Source organism: Ceratotherium simum, chromosome 27 (assembly GCF_057802395.1).
Source record: "Ceratotherium simum simum isolate JZ-2026a chromosome 27, ASM5780239v1, whole genome shotgun sequence".
NCBI classification, from domain to species: Eukaryota; Metazoa; Chordata; class Mammalia; order Perissodactyla; family Rhinocerotidae; genus Ceratotherium; species Ceratotherium simum.
The window spans coordinates 1,311,832-1,335,355 of NC_141926.1; the positions used below are offsets into that span (position 1 = coordinate 1,311,832).

Genomic DNA, 23,524 nt, shown 5'->3' on the forward strand with positions numbered 1-23,524 from the left:
ACCAAGCCACAGGGCCGGCCCGGAAATGTTTAATTTTAAATGTTTATATGAAAAGAAAGATGAGTATCAATGAGCAAACATCCAATACAAATTAGAAAAAGAACAGCAAAATGAACCCCAAAAAGTAAAAAGAAGGAAATAAGAACAGAAGTTAATGAAATAGAAAAATAAATATCCAGTAAAAAAATCAACATATTGAAAATTTTATTTAAAAAATTAATAAAAAATTAAACTATACAAATACTAGGATAAACATGAGCAATTGTCTCTTTAATCTGAGTGTAGGAAAAGCCTATCTAACTAGGACTAAAAAAATTCAGATGCAATAAAAGAAAAGATAGATAAATTTGACTTTATAAAAAATAAAAATCTTTGGCATGGCAGAAATGCCATGAGAAAATATTTATGACAAATAATAAATGGAAGAAAATATTTGTAACATATATCACAGGAAAAAGAAACATCCCTAATATACAAAAGAAAAAAAAATTTTTTAAATTAAGAGGCAAAAAAGACCAAAAATCCTACAGAAAATAAGCAAAAGACACAAAATATTACAGAAAAATGTCTTTAAACCTATGAAAAGATGTTCCACTTCACTCACAGGAAGAGAAATGAAAACTGAAACTACACTGAGCTACAGCTGCTCTCCTATCACTCCTATCACAAAATTTCATGAGCTGAAGAACCCACTCTGTAGGTGAGGCTGTGGTGAACAGGCTCTCTAGCACACTGGTGAGAGGAATGGAAAATAGGAACGACCTCTAAGACAGGGAATTTGGAAATATCTAGCAAAAGGACATACACACTTATCACTGAATCCAACCATCCCACCTCTATGAGGTGACCCAGAAGATACGATTATACAGAAATACAAGTGCACAAGGTTATTCATCATAGTACTGTTTGTAAGTGCAAAATATTGCAAACCACTTAAATATCCTAGCATCATAGGTGATTAATTGAATAAATTATGTGAAATCCACACAACGAAGCAGCACTAGACCGCAGAAAGAAAAAAAAATGAAGAAGCTCTCTATGAATCGGTATGGAGTGATTTCCAGGAGATGTTGTTCAATGAAAAACCCCAAGTACAAAAGAGTGTCTACAGATTGTTGCACACCAGTGTAAAGATAATGAATGCCACTGAATTATACACTGACAAATGGTAAAAATAGCAAATTTTATGTTATATATTTTTTACCACAATAAAGAATAGTAAAAAAAAAAAAGCATATATAGTAACATACGTATACTACATATATTTTGTGTGAGAAAAAAGGGAAACAGGAAACATACATATAGCTACTTTTTTTAACAAACAGTAATATAGGAAGGATAAACCAAAAGAGAGAGGGAGAGACTGTTTTCCTACAATGGCATGCTGGTAAATGTTAACAAATGGCTCTTTGGCGCGGGAAGGGAAGGCATGGTTTGTAATGTTTGTCAGTTTCTGTAGTTTGAATCCTCCCACCATGGGTGATTTCAAACCACCAACAGGACGTCACTGAACATGGAGTAGAGAAGAGATGTGCAGAATTGGCTCTCAGGGGCCAGGGAGAGACTACCTTAGAACACCATTGTCACCTACAAGGGGTGGGGTAAAGGGAAAAGAAAGGATTGTAAATACTGTAAACACAATCAACACTATATTTATTATGTATGTGCACCTGTGTGTAAATGTGTACATTTATATGTATGCACATGAGTATGCACGTTTATGTATATGTGTATACATGTTTGTGTACGTTTGTATGCATGTTTATGCATATGTGCATGTGTGTGTTTGTGTATGTATGTGTGCATGTTTATGTATATGTGTATACATGTGTATGCATATATTTCCCATCTCTGTCCACTGACAGAAGTTAGAAGCAAAGACACTCCAATAGCAATAAGCACACCTAGCACCCAGATTTTGGTGTTTAATAACGTTTGCATACTACAAGGAACCAGAGCCCTTCAAAGAAATGCTGATTCCAGGGCTAGGCAGGTTAGGTACAAGACGAGCCTGAAACATTATATAAGAAATGTTAAGGGCCGGACCCCTGGCTTGGCGGTTAGGTGCGCACGCTCCGCTACTGGCGGCCCAGGTTCGGATCCCGGGCGTGCACCGACACACCGCTTGTCCAGCCATGCTGAGGTGGCGTCCCACATACAGCAACTAGAAGGATGTGCAACTATGACATACAACTATCTACTGGGGCTTTGGGGAGAAAAAGGGAAAAAAAGGAGGAGGATTGGCAATAGATGTTAGCTCAGGGCTGGTCGTCCTCAGCAAAAAGAGGAGGATTCGCAAGGATGTTAGCTCAGGGCTGATCTTCCTCACAAAAAAAAAAAAGAAAAAAAAAACAATGGGGGAGAGGGAAGAAAAGGAAGGAAAGGAGGGAGGGAGGAGAGAAGGAAAATTGAATGTCTGTGTCCCCCAAAGTTCATTCGTTGAATCCTAACCCCCAATGTGATGGTGTTAGGAGGCAGTGCCTTTGGGAGGTGGGACCTCATGATGGGATTAGTAGTCTCACAAAACAGACTCCAGAGAGCTCCCTCCCTCTTTCCACTCTGTGAGGACACAGTGAGAAGTGGCCATCTGCAACCCTGAAGAGAGCCCTCAGCAGAACCCAACAGTGCCAGCATCCTGATCTCAGACCCCCAGCCTCCAGAACTGTGAGAAATAAATGTCTGTTGTTCATAAGCCACTCAGTCTATGGTATTTTGTCATAGCAGCCCAAGTTGACCTAGACAGGACTAAGACAAGAAGGAACGAGGAAAGACAGGGGCTCACCACAGGGACCAGCAGTTAGCCTGGAGGGCTCCCGCTGGTCTGGGGCAATTTGAGCACCAAAATCATTGAGGACAGTGAAGAATTATAAACTAGAACAGTGATGAATTAAAAAACAGGAATCCATGAAATCAAATAGATAATAAATAGATAAATAAACAGAAAGAGAAGAAGAGAGGGCTCCTGCATACAGCAGATGGCCAAGTGCTAACAGGCATATGTGCAGAGGGTGTTGGAGCTGGACAAACATCATTTTGCAACCATCACTGTAAAGACTGGTCTAGGCACAAATCATCAATGGATACTAAATCCAGGAGAAATTTTCCTGAAAAGCAGGATATCTGCATGGTCTTAAAATGCCTTCCCACAGATGGCTTCTCAGTTGCAAGGGGGAAAGTAGTAACGATCCTGGGGAGAAACTGGGCAAGCCCTTGACCAAGCCAACAGCTTACCATCCCTGAAAGGGCAGACGGACAAGTGTGTTCAGACGTGAGGGCCTGAGAACACCCATCTCGCACATGAAGAGTCTAGTCAACAACGCACAACAACCTTATCAGGAGGAACTGATTATCAGACAAACCCAAAAGGAAGAAACTTCTATTTTTTAAAAAGGACTGTATTCTTCACAATGTCAATGTCATAAAAGTGACATAAAGGCTGTGAAAATGTTCCAGATTAAAGGATTAAAGACAAACAACAACTAAGTGCAACACCTGATCCTAGGCTGGATCTAGCACCGGAGGGGAAATACTGCTCTCAAAGACATTACTGAGCTGATGGAAAATACTAGAACACAACCCACAGATCAAAGTTTGTTAAGTGATTACGTAAGAGAATGCCCTATTCTTAGCAAACAGCAGCTCCCATACTCTAAATCCAACCCCCTCCAGACTCCTTGGAGACCAACGTCTAAGCAGCATCCTGCACTCTCACTGTCTCTTTAATCTTCAAACTTTGTCTCTTTACTAACTCCTTTCCAGGTTTTAAACATATCCAAATAGCTCTTATTAAAAAACAAACAGGGGGCCGGCCTGGTGGCGTCGAGGTTAAGTTCACGTGCTCCGCTTCGGCAGCAGGTTCAGATCCCAGGCATGGACCTACTCACCGCTCATCAAGCCATGCTATGGCAGGCGTCCCACATATAAAGTAGAAGAAGATGGGCACGGACGTTAGCCCAAGGCCAATCTTCCTCAGCAAAAAGAGGAGGATTGGCAATAGATGTTAGCTCAAGGCTGATCTTCCTCACCAAAAAAACAAAACAACTAACTCTCTCCTAGAACCACGTTTGCATAGTCAAACATTTAAACAGCCACCCTACTCCTCGCTCTCCATCACTTCAAGCTCGTTCAATCTGGCCTCCTCTCGCAATATTGAACTGAGTTTCCTTCTCAGTCATGCCAAATCCAATGGACATCTTACGTCCTCGTCTTACTGTACTTTCCTCCCTTCTCAACCAGGAAAAAAGAAAAATCGCTTTGTGACAATGTACAGTGTTACCTTGGGTCCACTAAAACACACACTCTCCAAAACTGCTGGTGAAAATGGAAAATGGTCCAATTTTCTGGAAGGTAATTTGACCATGAGTACTTGAAACCCGAACTTCTTACAATTTAACAGTAATGAAGTGAAGGAGTTAAGAGAAGGTTCTAGAACTGGAGATCCGGACTTGACTCTCTGCTCTAGTGCTGACTTCAATTTCCTCGTTGATAAAACAGGACAATCAAGACCTTGAAGAATTAAGGGGATTGAGTGAGGAGCTTCTGCCTGGACCACAGCAATTATTATGGAAACTGTCTTCTCACTGGTCATATATTTATTCCTGGAAAAACACTGATGCCCCTCATCCTCTTGTAGAAGCTTAAATCGCCTGAACCTCCCATCCTTGCCACCTTCCCCCTCCAGGACTGGGCAGGAACAGGTAAGGAATCCAGTCTGACAGACAGAGAAGCAGTGCAGACAGGAGAATGACCTCACCAAGGTCACAGAGTGATTTGGGAGAAAAGCTGGAAGGAGAACATAGTCTCTGGATCCCAGGCTGACTCCATCAGCCCACGTGGGCTCCTACCATAAAGTTCTCTTCCCGTGATTTCCACTCATGCTCTGCCAAATTAATACAAGGGGATGATAAGAACAGCTCACTGTTGTGCTCCCAAGAACAGCTGCTCTCCAGCTGCCACCAGCCCTGCTGGATCTGGCCTGAGGCCCAGGCTCTGCAAAGACAGCGCATGAGGAGTCAGTGGTGTTAAGAGGCAGCCTCATAACTGGCTTGTTGTGAAGGAGAGCTGGGAGACAGGTGGGTAAAATCAGCACATTCACTCAATTAGAGGGTGCACAGAGCTGGAGGGTTAGAGTCTGCTGCCTGAAAGAGGGAAATAGCCAGAGCCCCTGGAGGAAGTCAAGGCCCGCCCTGGAAGCCTCTCTCCAGCTCAGTGTTACTGGAGTGTATCACTGGTTACCCTCCAGATCTGACAATAAGGCGGCCTCCATGATACAAGTAACACATAACCCAAGGGAGCATGAGAGCGTGCACTAACTTGTAGGTGGAATCTGTAGATGCTACCGGAGTTTCAGAGAAGGAAAATGGAAGCCTGAAATAAGAAGGATGAGTTTGTTTAACCAGAGAAGTAGAAGCATCCTTGGCCCCTGTGACCATGCATGACACTCCCCAGGGTGGAAAACATCAGGCCGCCCACAGCCTGAGCTGAATGAAGGTAGCGCTCAGCCCACCATCTCTGGGTGCACCAAATCCACTCTCGCTGAAAAGCAGCAGGAAAGGTGCAGTGTCTGTACTGACCAGGCGGTGCGCAGAGAGACAGGCTCCTGCTCTTCTAAACGTGTACCTAGAGGTGACTCGGCCTCCACCCCACATGCCATCCCTGGCCACCAGGGACCAGCAACAACAGTTCTCCAGATCCATCACTGTCTCTGCATGCAGGGCCGCCAGACAGCCTGGCAACGCGGCAGCAGAGGGAGGAAGGAATGAGTCATCGCGTGAAAAACGATCAGCCCCTTCATGCTAGGCTGCGATACGACCTAAACCTCTGAGAGGACAGTACTCTCCACCATCCCTGTGAGAGGACAAAAGACAAGGAATCAAGAATGCCCAGAATAAACACCACTCCACCGAAATAAAAAGAAAAGCGAAGTGGGGGGAGGGAGTAAAGAAACCAGTGCCTTGAGGTCTTCATGAGCCTAGCATGGGCAGTTCAAGTCACTTGGTTCTCTCTCAGAGTCCCACGAGAGGTGTCCTACGCCCACTTAAAATAAACAGCATAAAACAAAAGGTAAGATTGCAGAACCTCGGGAGGTGAGTAAGAAGTAGAGCGAGGGTCCGATGCCTCTGCAGCCATCTACACTTTACCATCACTCTTGGAGAGGCTGTAAAAGTCCTTCCCTCATGGAGCCCCAACCTCCACATCTTCACTCATCTTCCTGGTTCTGACACCCACGTTTGGGCAACGAAATGGTCCCCTACTCCCGCCCTGTCCCTGCAGGCCCTGGCATCTTGGTGTGTGTGGGGGGTAGGGAGCGGGCAGCTGGGCAGTGCCCATGGATGCTAGAACTGCTGCCAGCGAGATTTCCAGGAGGAGGCCAGTACACCCTCACAGCAGTCCCTCAGGGGGCATAAGAAGCAGCATTTCTCCTAGATCTAGCCGGGGTGGGGGGTGAGGGGTGGGGGAGTGGAGAGGGGTGGTGGTGGTGGTAGTGGTGGTGGTGAAGGACACGACGACATGTCCTGACCTAACAGCATGTGGGCTCCACATCTACCTTTCAAACAAGCAACCACTCCTGCTAGTTCCCTCCCTTGCTAGCTCTGAAGTACAGAGGACCCCAGGTTCTCACTCAGTCCTCTCCTCATCACACTTCACATGCCTCATCCTCGCCTGTGGCAGACAGCCGGCTGTTCCCCCAAATCCCTTCTCCCTCCTCCATGACAACAGAGCTGCGACTGAGCACAGGGCTGCCTAGGAGGAGACTGCATTGCCCAGCCTCCCAGGCAGCAAGGGGCCACCACGCCACACTGCTGGTATACAGCTGGATGCGGTTGTCCTGCACAACACCACTGGAATGCAGCTGTCCTGTGGACCATGATACAAGTTGGCATAACTGCAAATCCTCACTGTGCAGCTGTCTGCCGTTTATTGCGCCTGTGGGAGATCAAAATTGGCCACCCTGAAATACGTCTCTTTACCTTGATTATTTTCTCTGATGGACATTTGACCTCCCCCATTAACTGCCTAAAGGAATTTAACTCTGGGTATGGACAGACTGGCAGGGTCCTCGCTAAGCCCATTCTTATCAAAGTTCTGTTTACCAAATATTTACATTTGTAAAGTTATCTCCCTCTGTGCACTGGGAAGAGGGGAGGATGACCTTATCTCTGGAAACTCTTATCAGGACGGAAGGAGAGGACTTAAATCTACACACCCTTGATTGCTGTGCTTTCTGGTAATCTCCCATAGCTGTCTCCTCCCCCACCCCCAACATCTTCCTTTGTCCACTTGAATATGCTATTTAAGGTGAAAACCTTCTCCATTTGTAGAGAAACTCAGTTTCCCTGATTTCTCCCATGTATACATGTTATTAAACTTGGTATTACTTTCTCCTGCTAACCTGTCTTTTAATTATTTGGCCAGCCATAAGAACCTTAAGGGAAGGGGCGGAGGGGGATTCTTCCTCTTCCCCAACACGCCCTTTCTCCTTCCAATGGGCTGAGAACACACGAGATGCACGTGCATTTGTTTCAACTAGAGATCATGACAACAGAGCGAGGTAGAAACACACCCAGAATGGCAGGCCCCCCAGAGCCTGGGGTGAGGATAGCCTCTGGGGCAGGAGGCCTTATGGAGCCTAGCCCACCCACCCTCAGGTCTGTCACGTCAAGAGACAAACTTGACCTCATTAAAGCCACGGTGTTTGGAAGCTCCATGTTTCAGCAGCTTAATCTCTCCCTACTGCAGCCCCATGTGTTCAACTATGGCTCTCAGCACATGCATCTCCATGCGTCTCTCAGCCCCACAACCTCCCCTCAGCTCGAAGTGAGGATCCCAAAGCCCCTGGGAGACTTCTCTCTTGGGTCCAACACGGAAGTTAATCTGCTCCCCAAACTCCAGACTCGCTCCTCAGTGCAAGTGCTCTTTCCGTCTCCTCGGCACCAGGTGTGACATTCCCTGTGTCCCTGTACTCCCACCACAGCCCTACGACTCATGGCGTGCCCTCCTCTGTAGGCTCCTAGCTCCACGACCACCAGCCCTGGCCAAGCTCAGGTCACCACTCCTACATGACTACCACTGCCCCAAGGACTCCTGTCCCCTGTGCCCACCCTTGCTGACCTGGAAAGGCCGTGCTGCCTGAATGTGAAGCTTTACAAGTGGAAACAACAAGAAAAGCAGAGTCTTCCCCAGCAGGGAGAAAATCACCTAGAAAATTTTAGAACAAAGACTGGAAATGATAAACATCTGAATGACAACAGGTCATATCAACACCAGTGGGCTGGAATTTAAAGTATCTTGAAATAAAATTGAGAGCCAAAATGCATTAGTTAGAAAACAAGTTAAAATATCCAAAAGAAGCATTCGATACACTAGAAAGATAGCATAAACCTAAGGAAGAAAAAGGACATAATGTGCATTAAAATGAGAAATTAAATAGTAAACAAAATATAAATGAAAGCTATTAAATAATAAAAAAAAATAGCTAAAAAAAGGATGACAAATCTGACTAAAAAACTGAAATAAGCATTAGAAATAAAGAGAAATTAGGATAACGTAAAGACTGAAAAATTATGAGTGTATAACATGTATACATTTGTACCCATATACCTGAAAACTTCCCTGAAATGGACTATTTTCTTTAAAAAAAACAATGTATAAGATTGATAACCATGATAGAAATTGTATCTCAGTTCAAACTTGGTCTCCGAAAGAGGCTCCAGGCTCAGAGACTTTGATAGGGACGTTTATCAAATATAAGACCAACAATATTTGCTTTTCTAAATAAAAGACAGAAAAATTTGTTATTTAAATAAAGGATAGAAAAATAGGGGAAGTTTCTCAAATCATGTTATAGAAGCATGTTCTAATTTACATGATCCCAAAATAAGTTGAAAATAAGAATAAAAAAGAAACTTATGGAGCAACATCACCCTAGCCCTCACCCTCATACTAACCCAACTTTAACCTCTACAATAACTAATGCTCACAACTAACCCAACTTTAACCTCTACAATAACTAATGCTTACACTAACCCAACCTCACACTAACCCAACCCTAACCTCTACAATAACAATGCTCACACTAACCCAACCCTAACCTCTACAATAACAATGCTCACACTAACCCAACCCTAAGCTCTATAATAACTGATGCTCACACTAACCCAACTCTAACCTCCATAACAACTAAAGCTCACACCAACCCTAACTCTAACCTCTACAATAATTAATGCTCACACTAACCCAACCCTAACCTCTACAATAACAATGCTCACACTAACCCAACCCTAACCTCCATAACAACTAATGCTTACACTAACCCAACCCCGACCTCCATAACAACTAATGCTCACACTAATCCAACCCTAGCCTCTACAATAACTAATGCTCACACTAACCCAACCCTAACCTCTACAATAATAAATGCTCACACTAACTCAACCCTAGCCTCTACAATAACTAATGCTCACACTGACCAAACCCTAACCTCTACAATAACAATGTTCACACTAACCCAACGCTAACCTCTACAGTAACTAATGCTCACACTAACCCAACCTAGTCCTAACTCTAACCCTCACACTAACCCTAATCCAAGCTTTACAATAACTCAATACACTGCTCACACTAACCCAACCATAGCAATAACGTTAACTCTAACCCTCACCCTATTACTAATCCTTCTTCTAGCCCAATAATATATTGGGAGGGTACTACAATTGGAGCATAATAAAAAGTATCAATAAGATCTAACAGGATTTCTTCTAAGAATCAATACTTGGAATGTCATCACTGGAACTGTCTACATTAAGAAATGAAAAGAGGGGGCCGGCCCCATGGCTTAGCGGTTAAGTGCGCACGCTCCGCTACTGGCAGCCTGGGTTCGGATCCTGGGCGCGCACCGACGCACCGCTTCTCCGGCCATGCTGAGGCCACGTCCCACATACAGCAACTAGAAGGATGTGCAACTATGACATACAACTATCTACTGGGGCTTTGGAGGAAAAAAAGGAGGAGGATTGGCAATAGATATTAGCTCAGAGCTGGTCGTCCTCAGCAAAAAGAGGAGGATTAGCATGGATGTTAGCTCAGGGCTGATTTTCCTCACAAAAAATAAAAAAAAAAAAGAGATGAAAAGAGAAAATCATATGACTAGCTTAATAGCAGCAATGAACACATTTAGTAAAATGTAACTTTCCTTTTCAATTTAAAAAAACAAACAACTTAATAGAAGAGCAATAGAAAGAAACTTCTGTAACTTGGTGAAGAACATTTACCAGACAAAGCAGCAAGCATCTTGCACAGTGAAAGCGTTTGGGTCAAGTCAGGAATAAGCCAAAATTCAACTGAGAAACCTCTTGCAACTAAAAGCATTTTAACACATGGTCACATCCAAATGCATAAAATTTGATAGCTTTCCTATACACTATGAAATATTAGAGAAATGTAATAGGAAAAATCCCAATTACAATAACCAGATAACATACATCAGTTGGAAAGAGTTCAAAAGAGAAAAACAACCTACAGCAAGAAAGCTATACAATGTAACTGAAGGCTAATAACAATAAATGGGAAATAGAATATCTTCCTAGGGCCGGCCCGTGGCTTGGCGGTTAAGTGCGTGCGCTCTGTTGCTGGCGGCCCGGGTTTGGATCCCGGGCGTGCACCGACGCACCGCTTCTCCGGCCGTGCTGGGGCAGCATCCCACATACAGCAGCTAGAGGGATGTGCAACTATGACATACAACTATCTACTGGGGCTTTGGGGGAAAAAATAAAATAAATAAAATTATTAAAAAAAAAAAAGAATATCTTCCTATATTAGAAACTGAATATTGTTAAAATGTCAGCTGTTTACATTATAGGTTTGATCCATTTGAAATAAAATCCTAATCTGATTAACTTTTTAAACTTGAAAAGCATTCTAAAGTTCATCTAGAAAGTGAGTAGCCAAGAATAACCAAAATACTTTTTAAAATAATGAGGTTATCAGATAAGTATACCACAATGCTAAAAAAACTAAAGCAGTTGTACCAGCACAAGAACAGATCAATTAGAGAATTCAGAAACTGCCACTAGGGCCGGCCCTGTGGCTTGGTGGTTGAGTGCGCGCGCTGTGATGCTGGTGGCCCGGGTTCGGATCCCGGTGCGCATCGAGGCACCACTTCTCTGTTCATCCTGGGGCCGAGTCCCACATGCAGCAACTGGAGGGATGTGCAGCTACGACAGGCAACTATCCACTGGGGCTTTGGGGGGAAAAAATAAAATAAATAAAATCTTAAAAAAAAAAAAAAAAAAAAAAGGTTTAAAGAAACTGCCACTAAAATATACAATATTTTCTTAGAAGATGCACATGACACGGGCTCAAGACAAGGTTGACATAAGGGAAGCCATATTGTGGAAAAGAAGCCCTATTTTAACTCTGAATGACCTCTGACTAACCAACCCAGCTGGATCTGCACCCTCCAGGAGATCCACCTGCTCTGTAGATTTTATGACCCCTGTTTGTACACATACCTCCCAGCTGCAATAAGATGATAACTTTGTTCTTTTGAGTTCCTTAGGAATGTGATGAACCCTGAACAGAGAGTCTATGCTGATAGCCATCATCAATGAAAACTAAAAGATCTGGTGTAGCACTCCCAGTCTGTAACACCAGAAGGTCAACATTCCTAACCCCTCCCCTATAACCCACTGGCCTTTATAACTGCTGTAAGATTTCCTGCCCCCTTATGATGGTTCTTTGAGACATTAGTCGGCTATCTTCCCCCTTGCTAGCAAGCTGTAATAAACTGCCCTTTCTTTTCCACCATCTTGCCTCTTGACAATTGGCTTTTGTCTCGCAATGAGGAGATCGTGCCCTTTGTGTGGTAACACACATATAAGACAAAAGCAGCAGCACAAATCATTGGGAAATGAAGTATTTTTCAGCAAATAATGTTTTCAAAACCTGTGAGAAAAAATAACTTATATCTTCACCTAATAATATATATCAAGTTAAATTCCAAGTGGATTACACAGTAAACACAAAAAGTAAAAGAAGAAAAGAAAATACAAGTGACTACCCACATCTCAGGATGGGAAAGGATTGTCTAAATGTGAACACGATAGAAGATCACCTCACAAAGGAAAATACTTATGCAACCACCCAAACGCCAACGTCAGATCAAAGGTGAATGACTCGACCGGGGAAAACATCTGCCATGAACGTCTTCAACAGAACAAGAAAGTCTACAAACAAGAAAAAGACTGGACTGCGGCTGGAAAGCTCAACCCGCACGTACATTAGATGCGTTTCCACATTTAGAGATGCCGATGGATGAACTACTGATACCGAATCTCTTAATCTCAAGTTCGTGTGTCCAATGCCCAGCAAGCCAAACAATGAGACATCAGTACTTGGAGATGAGAAAGGTTTATTCGAGTTGGCGAAAACGAGTAGGTGGGAGCCTGAGTTCACTCAAATCCACCTCCCCTAGAACAGAAAGCAGTGGGGTTTTATAGAGCTAAGGGGCTTGGCAGGAGGGACTTCAGGGAAACAAAGGGGTCACTCCATCCGATAAGCCTCTGGGCAATCTGACTTCTGGGCTTCAACAGCTGCTGCGGGCCGTCCTGTGATCAGCCATCCGGTGATCGCAACCTCCCCAAAGGCATTCTCTTTCTCCTGCAAAACAAGCTCACAAATCCTTGAGACTCCTGAGTCACCCCTCAAATTAAACAGGAAAAACAACAAATTGGTTAATATCTACAGTACCCCTCAGATACCCGGCTTCACTACCAGTGTTTTCAGGGATAGGGCAACACAGGCTTTGTGCGTTGGTACAATCTAACCATTTTTAGATCAATTTGGCCAAGCCATTACACATTACGCCTCTTTTAAAATGTCCATCTCTTTTGACCCAGGAATCCTATACAGATCAATACTGCAATGCTGCCTCAAGAAGAGGGGATGGTGATTTATGCACAAGGATGCTCACCTCACTACTACCGATATTAGGGACAGATCTGAAAAAAACCCAAATACATTAAACCAAAAAGGAGTGATTTAATAAAATAATACCTACATCCATATAGTGGAAACTACACAACCTTTTAAAAATAATGTTTTCAAACTAGGTAACATGGAACATTCTGCAGTTATACTATTTATATTATATAATATTATACTATTCAGTTTCAAAGCAAGGCACAGCAATGTGTATCCATCTTAATCCCTGAGGCAAAGTCCGGGGTGAAATAGACCAAAGTGTCTGCAGCAGTGCCTTGGTCCCCCAGAGCCCGCAAGGGTCTTCTCTGAGCACTAGGAAAGAGCTGTGACTGTCACAGAGTGGCTCACATACAGGGGGGACCAGGCAGGTGGAGGTGACACACAACATACATGTGGGACCAGGAAAGCACAGGGTCGTGGAACCTGAGAAAGAACACACGGAAGGGGTTGCTCTGTGGGTCTAAAGCTGCAGAGCTCAAGCTCCCCAAGGAGACAGAATTTCCACTGGATTTGGTGAGGCAGAGGCCACGTGAGCTGGCCACGTGGTGAGGACGAAGCAAGCCCCGCTGGGGAGGACCAGATGGCTGTGCAGTGGAGCTCGGCCCTGGCAGGAGCAGACAGGAGGGAGGGAAGGACCCTGCTTTCATATTTTTTCATAAAACAGTATTTGCTATGTAGCCTTTTAATTTTTATTTTTAACAAAATTATAAATGTACATAGTTTTAAAAGTCAAAGAATTGCACAAAGCTTACGGGGAAAAGTGTCCCCTCTCCCTCCCCCCTGCCTCTGTCCCACAGGAATCTTTCTCTGGGCTCTTTTCCCCCTCTTTTGGTATTGATCTCCACAGATCCATTTAGGACAGTCCCCTCTGCTGTGCCCGTGGGCTCCAGGTCCACCCTCTGGGGAGGACCCTACAGTCTTCAGGCTAGGTGGGGGGAAGCACGGAGAGTCTGACTGCTTCTTAAACAGACTTTCCAGCAATTCCCTATTTCAGCCCCAGCTCCACCCCCCGCCATTTTCAGAGGTATATGGTAAGTCTCATTCCTGAGACTTGGGGGGATCATCTGCAATGCAATACATTCGCTTTCCAGTCCCCCCCCCACACACACACACCTGCCTCTCAGTTTTCTGTTTTTCAGATCTGCTAGGTCCGTGTGCTTTCCAAATTCCAAACTTCTGTCATCTCTCAAACTCAAGGTGGCTTCTGCCCTTTACAAATATCTCACCTGTCATTTTAGTGGGCTTTTAAGAAGAAGCGAAGGTCACTGTGAATTCCATCTGCCATTCTGGCTGAAAAATTAGGGAGGAATTTTTTTATTTTAAGATGGGAGCTATCAAGTCACCTGGGATGCTAACAGAAGTGACCTGCCAGGGACAAGAAACTGAGGCCCAAGAGAGAGGTGGCAGAACTGATGCAGGAGCAAGTCCCCGAGTAAAGGAGAGGGCAGCCTGTCCTGGGATAGGGCAGGGACACTGCCTGCATGAGGGGCGCAGGGATGACCAGGCGGAGGGGCAAGAGGGCAGCATTTGAGATGGGAAAGGAAGTGCCTCTTTCCTCCTAGAACTATGAGGCGTGGTCATCAGCTGAGACTGAAATCTGATTGGATTAGAAATCTGAGGAAGAAAGAGCAGATGTACAAGAATGGCCTCAGATAAAAGCAGCCCTTCTAGGGAAGTGTAACCGAACTAGGAAGGGTAGAGGCCATCCCAAGGCCCTTGGCCAGTCTGCAGGGCTGTGTGGTCTCCCCGGCAATACTGCGTTGCTGTAGTGGGGAGCACACACTCAACGGGCAGGAGCCAGGGATGTTTGTGAGAAACTGATTACAGGGCTACACCAGGACCTGCAAGCTAAAGGCGAGGGGGCACCAAGAACACAGCCAGGAAGGAGGCCCCTGATGGAAGATCCCGCTCAGGGAGCTCTCTGCACAGGCCTCCTGTCTGTACTCATGCGACGTGAATTTTAAAGTTCTTTTTCATATATTCCAAATTTTCCAATTCTTTAGTGAAAATTGTTATCTTAAGGTAATACAGAAAAAAAGCTGTAAAAAGCAAATAATCAATTCAGTATTACAAAGAATAAAACATCTCAAAGGAAATAAAAATTTCTATAAAGTTTTCATTATTTCTAAATTTCCTGATCTTAGCGCAGTCGAAGTCCCAGTCCTGAGCTGGGCCGGAGTGGGCTCTGCCACTAACTAGCTGGAATCCCCAGTCCCCTCTGCAAAACAAAGTGGACTTCAGGGTCCCAGCTGTATCTAAGTGCAGGCATCATGCAAAAGCCAGGAGACGCCCATCTGTGGCTTCACTATGGAAGACGGCTCTTCACCTCACCCTAAGGAAGTGAGGAAAGTTCTCGGAGATGTGCAAATGGAAAACCAAGTTCTTCCAAAGCCACTACTCCCCCTGGGAAACATCCACCGCAGATGAGCTCCGTTCTGGCTCATCACACCACCCAGGAAGACCACACAGGACTCAACTATGAGCAGAGCCATTTCTGTTCGAACCAGCAAAGTGCTCCTAACAGCTCCCTCCCACTTACAGAAGAGGCCACAAGTGTCCCATAAAAAGCTCTCTGCCTTTACTTAACCAAGCCTCAGGGAATTCCCAGAACCTGCTCTGCAGCCTCCCGGAATTGGATTCATAGTCTTGATGACTCAAACTGCATTGCTGGTTTCTGCCTCAGCCTGGCTGCCTTGAGCCTCTCTAGCATGGAGCCCAAGGAGCTGTGCACACGCAGACAGGGTGGGTCGCTCTGGGCCAGCCCGTCCCACCCAAGCACATTGGTTTATTTCCAGAACTGCAGGCTACGTCCAAACGCAGGTTCCCCAGCTGCCAGGAGGAGGAATTTGGACCCACCGAAGTCTAGGGGAAAGAGGCCCAGCATATACCAAGTGCTGTTTGTATGCCCGAGTCCCAGAGGCCCTGCCCTTGGGATTTCTGTGAAAATTAGATCCAGATTTGCACAGTTACGAAGTTATTCCCAGCCAGTAGGGATTTGGATGTCCTCTAAGAAGCAGGTGTTATAATGGCTTTAGTTTGAAAAAACAATCCAACACAGAGAGTAAAAAGACTACCTAGTTCCCCGCTTCCACACTCAGCCTCCATTCCCAGCAAACTGAGAGACAGCCTCAGGATGACCCTCCAGACCCCTGATGTGTCCCCTGCTGCCCTCTGAACTCATCTCCTGCCTCCCACCCCTTCGCTCACTCAGCTCCAGCCACACTGGCCTCCTGGCTGCTCCATGAACACACTAGGCACATCGTCCAGAGCCTCTGCTCCAGCTCACCTGGGCCCGGAGCCCTTTACCCTCCCACACCCACAGGACTCACTCCTGCACCTCCTGCAAGGCTCTGCTCGGATGTCCCCTTCTCAGGGGCCCGTCTGAAGGCCCCTGTTCTAAATTGCATCTAGCACTGCATACCCTCACCCTTCTTTATTTCCTCACCGTAAGAGTCACCACCTGACAGCTATGTGCAGGGTTTACTTATTATACTGATGTATGCTAAAAGAAGCCAGAGTTCCAGAAGAGTGCCTGCACATCACAGGCATTCTGTGAATATCCGCTGAATGAATGAAGAACAAACGAGGTCCTTGTTGAAGCAGTTTGTTCATTAGGAACTCTCCTCTTCAGATGTCAGTCAGGATTCTGCTTACCCCCCAGCCCTGTGTGCCCGTGCTCCACAACTGCTCCCCACCATCTCTACTGAGGGAGCTGCTGATTAAGTCATGGCCTTGCTGCAGGCCACAGGCTCTGGAAGGTTGGTGGGCTGTGCCTGCAGTGCTCTCTGACCAGGATGGCTGAGCTCAGGCCTCCAAGGCGGCCACTCCGGGCTGCCATCAAGGCCACGGGGAAGAGCAGACACTGAGTTCAGAGCCTACATCCCATCAACAAGGCAGCTCCCGCTTATCCTACCATCATGAATTGGACTCAGGCTCTTGAGATCAGAGGCCTCGGCTCAAATGCCGGCCTCGCCCCTGACCACCACAGTGACGTCACCTCCCCGAGCCTCAGAAAGTGGGTAGAACAACAGTACCTGCCTCACAAGGCACTGTGAGGACTAAGTGAGGAACCAGATGTGAAGTATTCTGATCAGCAGAGCTGGCCCAAACCAGGCGCTTCATAAACATTAGCTGCTACTATGACTACGTTAGCACTCCCTGCAAGACTGCTGAAAACCAAGTGTCCTGCTGTAAACTTTCAGAAAACAACATTTATAAACTTTAGAAAATCAAAGACATCTTAAGGATGAATTTAAAAGGAATTATTTCAAGGTAGTTTTGCAAAACTGGAGTCACAGCCACAAAGAGGTGTCCACACGGCCTGGATGTGCCATCATAGCCACAGTGCACACTCGTCACTGACCGGTCAGCGGGCACTGCTTGAGCTTGGGACAAAGGCACATGTCTGCTCAGCCCTGGCCCCCTGCTGGACAGTTTGGTCAGGTTAACTTTGAAGAAAGGTTAATAGAAAAAGAGGAAACTGCCTCTTCTTAAATCTTGGTTCTACAGAACCCAGAGGGGAAATCGTGCATGTCACTGACACTGCTGTTGCCCCCTGATCTGTAACACGTCCCTCACGTGACATAAAACCAGTCCACACTGAGGGGCAGTAAGAGACATGACTTCATACGCAAGCAAGACTTTAAAAATCAACTGATGTAGAAAGAATCACTTAATTTAAAGACACAACCTCTCTAACAGCACTATAAGAAGCATTACTTACGTGGAACCACATGAAGATCTTCTCTCTCTGTAGACAGCCCTGTAAACAGGTTAAAAAAAAATTATAATTGGAAATCTTAGGTAGAAAATAACCCAAAGAATGACTATCACGCTAGATAATCAAATTTTATCAAACCAAAGTAATTTATTAAAAGAATGTAGTCATAAATCAGTTATTTGAAAGGTGAAAGGCAATTTCCCAGAGAAAGAATTCCATAAAAGGTGGTTAGATTCTACACTGAGTCTGGAACTTAAAAGACACCAATAGGGGCCGGCCCAGTGGCGCAAGCAGTTGGATGCGTGCGCTCCGCTGCGGCGGTCCGGGGTTCGCTGGTTTGGATTCCGGGCATGCACTGACGCACCGCTTGTCAAGCCATGCTGTGGTGGCGTCCCATATAAAGTGGAGAAAGATGGGCACGATGTTAGCCCAGGGCCAATCTTCCTCAGCAAAAAGAGTATTGGCAGATGTTAGCTCAGGGCTGATCTTCCTCACAAAAAATAAAAAAATAAATACAAGATAACAATAAACGTTCAGAGTCCCAAACTCCCATAAACCCTGTCCCACAGCACTAAACCTGATGGAAGTATGGGGCAGCATTGATTCTCAAATCCCTTTAAATCTGTAGGGAGTGGTAAGGAGAGGACTGCAGTGAAATGTAGGCAGGACACCTTGGACGCCCACGAGGTCTCAGCTCCAAGTCTGAAGACAGCTTTCCCTAGATGACAGGACCAAGGAACCCTGTCTGTGCAAAGACTCAATGGACCAGTAAACAACACTGCCAAAGGCTCCCATAGGCAGCCAAAGGCCTCTGTCCAGTGATGACTAAAGACTAGAGGAAGATTAGAAACCACCAAAGGAGGACGTCACTTCCAGCCATGGCAGAAGAAGAGGACCAGACTGACTCTCCTGCCTCAAACAACGAAAAAACAGACAAAAGACATGAGACAAGGGTGTTCAGACATTGGACAACAGGCAGCACAGGACAATGTTCCCCAAGGGGAAGGAAAACAAACGTGATGCATCCTGATTGCCAGGCCACAGCACAGGAAGGGGGAACCCAAGCAAAGCCAAGGGAGTCCTGAGATGAGGAAACAGAGTTGAGATTCAGGGAGGCAACAGGCAGCTAGAATGAGCAGGGCAGAGTACCAGAAAGGAGAGAGCTAGACAGAGAAACGCTCCAGAGACCTGAGGGGGACTCGCTTGAATCCTTACCTGGACACTGATCAGCACATGTGAGTGAGCAAAGTACCTGTGGCCTGGGAAAAAACCAACAGAAAGAAGCAGGACAAACAGCAGCTGTGGCTCCCACCGCTCTAAGAATGGTTCACGCTCCCAACAACCAGACTGGAGAAACCTTGTGATACAGGGGCCACTAGGCTGAGCACCCGGAAGAGTATCGCCTCAGTGGCAGGGCCACACCAGCACCAAACCAAACTGGTGTACTCACACGTCACTTAACAATGGGGACACGTTCTGAGACATGCATCGTTAGGCAATTTTATCACTGTGCAAACATCCTAGGGTGTACTTACACAAACCTAGATGGTACGGTACTAATCTTATGCAGTCCTTCTTTGAGCAAAACGTCGCTATGCAGTGCATGACTATAATCAATTAAGTACAGGCACACCTCGTTTTAATTGTGCCTCACAGATGCATTTTTTACAAACTGAAGGTTTGTGGCAAGCCTGCGTTGAGCAAGTCTATCGGCACCATTTTTCCAACAGCAATTGCTCATTTCGTATTTCTGTGTCATATTTTGGTAATTCTCATGATATTTCAAACTTTTTCATTATTATTATATCTGTTATGGTGATCTGTGGTCAGTGATCTTTGATGTTACTATTGTAATTATTTTGGGGCATCAGGAAACAAGCCCACAGCAAACTTAATCCATAAATGTGTGTGTTCAGACTGCTCCACCAACTGGCCGTTCCCCATCTTTCTCCCTCTCCTCAGGCCTCCCTGTTCTGAAAAACAATATTGAAATTAGGCCAATTAATAACCTTACAATGGCCTCTAAGTGTTCAAGTGAAAGGAAGAGTTGCATATCTCTCATTTTAAATCAAAAGCTAGAAATGATTCAGCTTAATGAGCAAGGCATGTCGAAAGCCAAAATAGGCCGAAAGCTAGGCCTCTTGTGCCAATTGCCAAGCTGTGAATGCAAAGGAAAAGTTCTTGAAGAAAATTAAAAGTGCTACTCCAGTGAACTCACGAATGATAAGAAAGTGAAAGAGCCTTATTGCTGATATGGAGAAAGTTTTAGTGGTCTGGATAGAAGATCAAACAGCCACAACATTCCCTTAAGCCAAAGCCTAATCCAGAGCAAAGCCCCAACTCTCTTCAATTCTATGAAGGCTGAGAGAGGTGAGGAAGCTGCAGAAGAAAAATTTGAAGCTAGGAGAGGTAGGTTCATGAGGTTTAAGGAAAGAAGCCATTTCCGTAACATTAAAAGTGCAAGGTGAAGCAGCAAGTGCTGATGTACAAGCTGCAGCAAGTTATCCAGAAGATCTAGCTGAGATAATTAATGAAGGTGGCTACACCAAACAACAGATTCTCAATGTAGATGAAACAGCCTTATATTGGAAGAAGATGCCATCTAGGACTTTCAGAGCCAGAGAGGAGAAGTCAATGCCTGGCTTCAAAGCTTCAAAGGATAGGCTGACTCGCTCATTAGAGGCTAATGCAGCTGGTGATTTAAATTAAATGCTCACCATTCCAAAAATCCTGGGGACCCTAAGAATTACGCTACATCTACTCCGCCTGTGCTCTATAAACGCAACAACAAAGCCTGGATAACAGCATATCTGTTTAGAACATGGTTTACTGAATATTATAAGCCCACTGTTGAGACCTCCTGCTCAGAAAAAAAGGTTCCTTTCAAAATATTACTGCTCATTGACAATGCACCTGGTCACCCAAGAGCTCTGATGGAGATGTACAATGAGATTAATGTTGTTTTCACGCCTTCTAACACAATATCCATTCTGCAGCCCATGGATCAAGGAGTAATTTCAACTTTCAAGTCTTATTACTTAAGAAACACATATTATAAGGCTATAGCTGCCACAGATAGTGATTCCTCTGATGGATCTGGGCAAAGTAAATAGAAAACCTTCTGGAAAAGATTCACCATTCTAGACGCCATTAAGAACATTCGTGATTCATGGGAGGAGGTCAAAATATCAACATTAACAGGAGTTTAGAAGAAGTTGATTCCAACCCTCATGGATGACTTTGAGAGGTTCAAGACGTCAGTGGAGAGGTAACTGCAGATGTGCTGGAAATAGCAAGAGAACTAGAATTAGAAGTGGAGCCTGAAGATATGACTAAATTGCTGAAATCTCATGATAAAACTTTAATGAATGAGGAGTTGCTCTTATCTGAGCAAAGAAAGCGATTTCTTGAGATGGAATCTACTCCTGGTGAAGATGCTGTGAAGATTGTTGAAATGACAACAAAGGATTTAGAATATTACATAAACTTAGCAGATAAAGCAGTGGCAGGGTTTGAGAGGATTGATTCCAATTTTGAAAGAAGTTCTACTGTAGGTAAAATGCTATCAAACAGCATCACATGCTACAGAGAAATCAGTCATGAAAGGAAGGGTCAATCGATATGGCTAACTTCATCATTGTCTTATTTTAAGAAATTGCCACGGCCACCTCAATCTTCAGCGAACACCAGCCTGATCAGTCAGCAGCCATCAACACAGAGGCAAGACTCTCCCCCAGCAAAAAGATATGACTCACTGAAGGCTCAGATGTTGGTTAGCATTTTTTAGCAATAAAGTCCTTTTTAATTAAGGTATGTACAGGGTTTTTTAGACATACTACTATTGCACACTTAATAGACTACAGTATAGTGTAAACATAACTTTTATATGCACTGGGAAACCAAAATATTTGGGTGACTCACTTTATTGTGATATTTGCTTTATTGCAGTGGTCTGGAACCACACTGGCAAAATCTCCAAGGTATGCCTGTACTGCCTAACAATGTTCAACAACAAGCCACAAAAGGACCTAAACTTTCCAAGTAACTTAAAAGCATTCCAAAAAAAAAAAGATTTAAATATTTTAAAAAACACAGACCACACAACATAAAATTCACAATGTCTTTCATCCATTCAAAAATTACCAGGCATGCAAAGAAGCATGAAAATATATCTCATTATGAGAATAGTTGATCAACAAGAAAAATATCCTGAAATTTCACAAGGAAATAATTAGCACATAAGGTCCTTAAAACAGCTATTATAAACACATTGTACATGTTCAAGAAGACAGAGGAAAGCACAACATGCTAAGGAGAGACATGAAAAGCTTTAAAAAAGACCCAAATCAAACATCTAGAGATGAAAAATACATCTGATGGGATTAACATCACATTAGACACTACAGAAGAAAAGACGAGCCAACGTGCAGATTAAACACTGCGCAGACCATCTGAGATGAAATACAGAGAAATAAAGATCCCCTCTTCTCTAAAACAAAAAAAAAAAAAGAAATATATGTATAATTGGAGATCCAGAGGGGAAGGACAGGATGGGACAAAAACATATTTAAAAAAATAATGACAAAAATTTTTCAAAAATTAGGAACCCATAGATCCAAGAAGGTCAGCAATTCCCAAGCAGAAGAAAACATGAAGGAAATTAAACCGAGGCACATCATAATCAACTTACCTAACAAGAAAATCTTAAAAATCAGCCAGAAAAAAGAAACGTGTACAGAGGGATAAACCCAGACATGGTAGACAGAGGACTTCTCAGAAACAAAGCAAGCCAAAAGCCAATAGAATGACACCTCTAAAGCAATGAAGGAAAAAACTGTCAACCTGAAATACCATACGCAGTAAAAATAACTTTCAAATACAAACAAACAAAAGCTAAAATAATTTATCACCAACACACCTGAACCACAAATAACATTAAAGCAAGTCCATCACATAATAGGAAAATGATATCAGAAGGAAATCTAAATCTACAAAAAGAAATGAAAAGCACTGGAAACAGAAATTCATGAATAAATATAAAAAAATATAAATTATTATAAAAAAAATATAAATATAAATAAAATATATATATAAATATAAATATAAAATTTTTCTTAATTTTTAAGATTGTTTTAAAAGATAATAGACTATTTAAAGCAAAAATAATAACAATGCTAAGGGTTTATAACAATGTAGAAGCAAAATGGCGTGACAACAATAACATACAGGCCAGAGTCCTTTCCTCCTCGCTACTGACCACACTCACTTTCCTAGGTGAGCCCACCCACTCTAGAGCCATAAATATTCTTTCTCCACTGATAATTCCCTAAATTAATCTCCCTGTCCCTGCCCTCTCCCCTAAGCTCCTCTATCTACTGCCTACCTCACCAAGGATGTCCAGATCTGCTGTCCAAGACCAATCCTGGACTTCTTCTCACCCCCAAACCTGACCCTCCTGAGGTCATACCACCTTCATGGCTCAGGCCTCTGGAAGTCATCCCCAGTCCTCTTCACTCCGCCTCCCTGACCCCTCCTCCAGCAAGTCCTGTCAGCTCTGCCTTAGGAGGGCCTCTGACCCCCCATCCACAGCTCCATCACCACCCACCATCTGCTCTCCTGCAGGCTTCAGCATCCCAATCAAACCTGCCTCCCTACATCCTGCAGCCAGAGTGAGCTTCAGAGAATGGGGAGGTGGACCTGACTTCCCACTGCACTGAGGAATGACACCCAAACTTCTCAGAGGGCCCACAGAGCCGACATCGCTCTCTTGAGCGCATCTCACCCACTGCTTCTTCACCCTGCCCCCAGCTGCCCTCCCTGTTT

At 44.3% G+C, this 23,524-nt stretch overlaps 1 protein-coding gene across 20 annotated transcripts in view; it reads right to left on the reverse strand.

The window, feature by feature from the left end:
• PCBP3 (poly(rC) binding protein 3) overlaps nucleotides 1–23,524 on the reverse strand; it is a 265,412-nt gene that overhangs the window by 167,437 nt on the left and 74,451 nt on the right. For 9 of the 20 annotated variants that reach the window (XM_087417909.1, XM_087417919.1, XM_087417921.1 and 6 more), the window contains one exon: nucleotides 17,705–17,743. The exons of 1 other annotated variant lie outside the window; for it this stretch is intronic. Coding sequence is in view for 1 of the 19 variants with exons in the window: in XM_087417904.1 (XP_087274030.1) it covers nucleotides 17,705–17,743 (39 nt within the window). In the remaining 18 variants the exon portion in view is untranslated. Of the gene's footprint in view, nucleotides 1–17,704; nucleotides 17,744–18,916; nucleotides 21,753–23,524 lie in introns of those variants that run through there. 10 more of the 20 variants (XM_087417905.1, XM_087417901.1, XM_087417908.1 and 7 more) reach the window with 3 other exon arrangements.